This window comes from Myotis davidii, unplaced genomic scaffold (genome assembly GCF_000327345.1).
Source record: "Myotis davidii unplaced genomic scaffold, ASM32734v1 scaffold962, whole genome shotgun sequence".
Taxonomy (NCBI): domain Eukaryota; kingdom Metazoa; phylum Chordata; class Mammalia; order Chiroptera; family Vespertilionidae; genus Myotis; species Myotis davidii.
The window spans coordinates 4,830,484-4,836,165 of NW_006295559.1; the positions used below are offsets into that span (position 1 = coordinate 4,830,484).

A 5,682-nucleotide genomic window follows, 5' to 3' on the forward strand; every position below is an offset into this window, starting at 1 on the left:
GTGAGAATTTGCTGGGTGTGGAGGCGGGGCGGGGGGCGGGGGGGGGGGAGAGATGTCATTTCAGGTAGATGACTGTATGTAGATGACTACATACCAGGCTCTGTGTTATGTCTTTAATACAGTTTTACTAATTCTACCCTCTTGATAAACTTTGGAGGTAAATGTTACTTAATGGGTTTGAAATTGAGGCTCAGAGAGGGAACATCAGTTTCCCAATGTCTCAGTTATGAAGAGGGATTTTTTAATTTAAGTCCCCGTCTGCCTGACTCACATTCTTTCCACTCTATTATGCTGCCTCCTTACATTTATGTGACAAATACTTTTATAGATTCTCTCACTGCTTGTCTCCAAAATTTTTGAGAAGTTTTTGCTTGTCTCCAAAATTTTCACTTGCCCATCACCTGCTTTCTTTACAGTCGTCAATGCCCTTCCCCTCCTATCTGACCTCCTAGGCTACAGCATTCAACTCTGAGGAAGGGTGCAATCACTGGTTTGCTAGTGGTTAATTTGCATCTTTCTCTGAGTTAAGTAATAAGAAATTTACTACACACTTTTGAGGGAGAATATCTCATTAGAAATGGTCTTCAGGCATCCAGGGACACAAGGTTCTGTTCTCATAGGGACTATCGCTTCATGATTGAGTAAGGTCACAAATCCACATGTAAGGTTGAATCAAACCCCTTGGCTTTGTCCATCTTTTTACACACTCTCTTTCTAAGGCTTTCCATGAGGTTGTTGGAATGAGCTCTTAATGACCTTGGGGATCAATCTCAATTCAGAATACTATAAAAGTGTGCAATTATTTTTTGAAAAATAAATCTCAGTGACGCCTTAGCACTAGATTATTTCTCTCCTCAGGTTGTTGTGAGACATCAGACTGGAGAATGAGGAAATCAAGCTTGGGAACCTCTTGACATTTTTTTTTTAAATATCTTTTATTGCTTTTTTACAGAGAAGAAGGGAAAGGGATAGAGAGTTAGAAACATCTATGAGAGAGATTGATCAGCTGCCTCCTGCACGATCCCCACTGGGGACGTGCCCGCAACCAGGGGACATGCCCTTGACCGGAATTGACCCCGGGACCCTTGAGTCCGCAGGCCGACGCTCTATCCACTGAGCCACACCGGTTCGGCATTGACATTTTTTTTTTAAATATCTTTTATTGCTTTTTTACAGAGAAGAAGGGAAAGGGATAGAGAGTTAGAAACATCTATGAGAGAGATTGATCAGCTGCCTCCTGCACGATCCCCACTGGGGACGTGCCCGCAACCAGGGGACATGCCCTTGACCGGAATTGACCCCGGGACCCTTGAGTCCGCAGGCCGACGCTCTATCCACTGAGCCACACCGGTTCGGCATTGACATTTTTTTTTTAAATATCTTTTATTGCTTTTTTACAGAGAAGAAGGGAAAGGGATAGAGAGTTAGAAACATCTATGAGAGAGATTGATCAGCTGCCTCCTGCACGATCCCCACTGGGGACGTGCCCGCAACCAGGGGACATGCCCTTGACCGGAATTGACCCCGGGACCCTTGAGTCCGCAGGCCGACGCTCTATCCACTGAGCCACACCGGTTCGGCATTGACATTTTTTTTTTAAATATCTTTTATTGCTTTTTTACAGAGAAGAAGGGAAAGGGATAGAGAGTTAGAAACATCTATGAGAGAGATTGATCAGCTGCCTCCTGCACGATCCCCACTGGGGACGTGCCCGCAACCAGGGGACATGCCCTTGACCGGAATTGACCCCGGGACCCTTGAGTCCGCAGGCCGACGCTCTATCCACTGAGCCACACCGGTTCGGCATTGACATTTTTTTTTTAAATATCTTTTATTGCTTTTTTACAGAGAAGAAGGGAAAGGGATAGAGAGTTAGAAACATCTATGAGAGAGATTGATCAGCTGCCTCCTGCACGATCCCCACTGGGGACGTGCCCGCAACCAGGGGACATGCCCTTGACCGGAATTGACCCCGGGACCCTTGAGTCCGCAGGCCGACGCTCTATCCACTGAGCCACACCGGTTCGGCATTGACATTTTTTTTTTAAATATCTTTTATTGCTTTTTTACAGAGAAGAAGGGAAAGGGATAGAGAGTTAGAAACATCTATGAGAGAGATTGATCAGCTGCCTCCTGCACGATCCCCACTGGGGACGTGCCCGCAACCAGGGGACATGCCCTTGACCGGAATTGACCCCGGGACCCTTGAGTCCGCAGGCCGACGCTCTATCCACTGAGCCACACCGGTTCGGCATTGACATTTTTTTTTTAAATATCTTTTATTGCTTTTTTACAGAGAAGAAGGGAAAGGGATAGAGAGTTAGAAACATCTATGAGAGAGATTGATCAGCTGCCTCCTGCACGATCCCCACTGGGGACGTGCCCGCAACCAGGGGACATGCCCTTGACCGGAATTGACCCCGGGACCCTTGAGTCCGCAGGCCGACGCTCTATCCACTGAGCCACACCGGTTCGGCATTGACATTTTTTTTTTAAATATCTTTTATTGCTTTTTTACAGAGAAGAAGGGAAAGGGATAGAGAGTTAGAAACATCTATGAGAGAGATTGATCAGCTGCCTCCTGCACGATCCCCACTGGGGACGTGCCCGCAACCAGGGGACATGCCCTTGACCGGAATTGACCCCGGGACCCTTGAGTCCGCAGGCCGACGCTCTATCCACTGAGCCACACCGGTTCGGCATTGACATTTTTTTTTTAAATATCTTTTATTGCTTTTTTACAGAGAAGAAGGGAAAGGGATAGAGAGTTAGAAACATCTATGAGAGAGATTGATCAGCTGCCTCCTGCACGATCCCCACTGGGGACGTGCCCGCAACCAGGGGACATGCCCTTGACCGGAATTGACCCCGGGACCCTTGAGTCCGCAGGCCGACGCTCTATCCACTGAGCCACACCGGTTCGGCATTGACATTTTTTTTTTAAATATCTTTTATTGCTTTTTTACAGAGAAGAAGGGAAAGGGATAGAGAGTTAGAAACATCTATGAGAGAGATTGATCAGCTGCCTCCTGCACGATCCCCACTGGGGACGTGCCCGCAACCAGGGGACATGCCCTTGACCGGAATTGACCCCGGGACCCTTGAGTCCGCAGGCCGACGCTCTATCCACTGAGCCACACCGGTTCGGCATTGACATTTTTTTTTTAAATATCTTTTATTGCTTTTTTACAGAGAAGAAGGGAAAGGGATAGAGAGTTAGAAACATCTATGAGAGAGATTGATCAGCTGCCTCCTGCACGATCCCCACTGGGGACGTGCCCGCAACCAGGGGACATGCCCTTGACCGGAATTGACCCCGGGACCCTTGAGTCCGCAGGCCGACGCTCTATCCACTGAGCCAAACCGGTTCGGCATTGACATTTTTTTTTTAATACAACTTAAGGACTATGCTTCAGAGGTCAAAGATGAGAGTGCTTTGAATTTTTGACTTCTCTGCTCTTCTCTTTGATAAAATTCAGTGGTTGGTTGTGTTGACTGTCATGTCTTTGTTGATTACGAATAGGCTTATTACCACTTTTCAGACTAAATAAACAAGTCTGGCTTTAAAATGGCAAGCCGAACTCTCTTGAGTATAAATGGTTTGTGTTTTTAGGCCTCTAAGAAGAAGTTAAGAATAATAAGAGAGACTAAATGGCTGAGTCCTACAGAAATAAGTAATATGGTTGGTAACGCCTTTGCTTACTGGTGTTTTGTAAAACAAGGTCAAAGCCCTCTTTAAGGATAACAGTTTTCCTTACACATTTAACTAGAAACTACTTTTGTTTTGGATTTTCACAATAGAATGGCTTAAAAAGGTGTTTTAGAAAAACAAAAATAGGTTGATGTGCCAAAAATTAAGACAAATAGGTATGCAAGTTTTCACTGTGAAATCCACCAGGAACACTTGTTTCTATGTGTCTTTGTACATTGTGTTCAACATTTAGTAGATTCTCGATAAAATGTCAACTCAGTGAGACAAGGTTATCTACTAGTAACAGTTTTTATTTCATGTAGGTTTGAGAAATGAAGAGTTACTTATTTTGATTTCTTTTCCTCTCAGGGAGAGAAGGGGCCTGGTGGATTACCTGGTCATCCTGGTGAAGAAGGTGTACATGTGAGCACTAAATCTCATTTTTTTCTGTGACAGAATATGGTAAAATGGGTCAGATATTAGTAATAATTGCACTTGAGTTATGAAAGTTTTCCTCATCTATGCTATTTAAAAGTGGGCTTAAAAAATAAAGTGGATTTAAAATATCTATGTAAAGATAACCAGGTATCATAACAAATGTCAGGTGGACAAATTGTGCGTCTATATAGTCTCAAGGTATTTGATGAGGAAGTATGGTCATTTTGTTGTTTTAATGAGTGAATTTGTGATAACTGAAAATGTGGCCTATGTCTAATATTCATACATGTAATAGTAGTTGTTGATCCCGAGTAAATTGCAAGGAATCTGTTACTATTAATGATGTAGCCATGTTTGTAAGTATAGTCTGACGCAAACTCATGGGGTATGCAATACTTTCTAATTTATATTTGATCAGTTTGGCAAAAGGCATGGCATCTACCATTTCCTTCCTATCTAATACCTAGATCAAAGGTTATAGTCATGACTAAAATTCAGGAAGTAATTCTTCAAATCCTGATTGGATGTCTACTGTGTGCCTGACACAGTTCGACAATGTGCTTAGGTTTGGAAACCTAGAGATAAATGAAACATTTTCCCTGTCACCAAGAAGCTCACAACATGACAGGAAATAATATAACAAAAACAATAACACACAACATAAGCGAAAAGGCTTCTTAGAAGAGGAGGCGACAAGTGATCCATACCTTAGGAATGGGCAGGATTTCACCCAGAAGACAAAGAGTGAAATAGTGGTTTATTCTTCATGGGACTACAAGGAAACCACCTAGTTTTAGCTGCGTGGAGGAAACGTTTTGTTTGAAGGCTGACGTTTTGCCCATGTGGCTTGACTGAATTAATCAAAACTGTAGATAATTTGGATTTGTATGATTTGGGGTTACCGATGTGGATTGTTGATGGATGAACATTCCGATTGCCTTGCTGGTGACCAGTCAGGTCTCTGAGGATGTAGGAGTAATTGTAAGGACTGTGTCGTATGTTAGTCATTCTTATGGTCATTATTGCTGGTTTGAAGTAGTTGGGTGCTTGACTGTCTCCACGTGCAACTTCATTTCACAGGGAGCACGAGGGCCCCAAGGTTTTCCTGGACCCCGAGGTGAGGAAGGATGCCCGGGTATGAGAGGACTGAAGGTAAGTGTGACCTCGAACTGTGGATACCCACTCAAGGGGTATCACAAGGGCTCCTCTTGAGATGGAGGGTTTCCCAGAAGTTGAGCCTGAGAAAAGGAATCAAGTGCAAATAGTTTCCTGGGAGGTGATCTTGGTAAACACTAGCAGGCAGTGGAGAAGCTTGACAGGGTGAGAAGGTGGCCTGTTGATTAGATTACCACCAAGGGTAGACAGAGCTTAATCCTGCCGGGGAACTCTGGCAGCCAACACCGAACGTTGTTATCCCACTCAAGGGGTGAGGGAGCTGGGGTATTCGTACACCAAATCCTATCAGGTGTTGGGTGAGGGCTGCTCCTGGAGGGTGGTCATGCCCAGCACTTACGTTCCGTGTGTATACGGGCTCTGGCACCAGAAAAGAACCC

At 44.6% G+C, this 5,682-nt stretch overlaps 1 protein-coding gene across 1 annotated transcript in view; it reads left to right on the forward strand.

Annotated features, from left to right (window-relative positions):
- LOC102761905 (collagen alpha-4(VI) chain) overlaps nt 1-5,682 on the forward strand; it is a 102,221-nt gene that overhangs the window by 42,631 nt on the left and 53,908 nt on the right. Inside the window, exons 13-14 of the mRNA XM_015568067.1 lie at nt 4,061-4,114; nt 5,210-5,281. Coding sequence (XP_015423553.1) covers nt 4,061-4,114; nt 5,210-5,281 — 126 coding nt within the window. The remainder of the gene's footprint in view (nt 1-4,060; nt 4,115-5,209; nt 5,282-5,682) is intronic.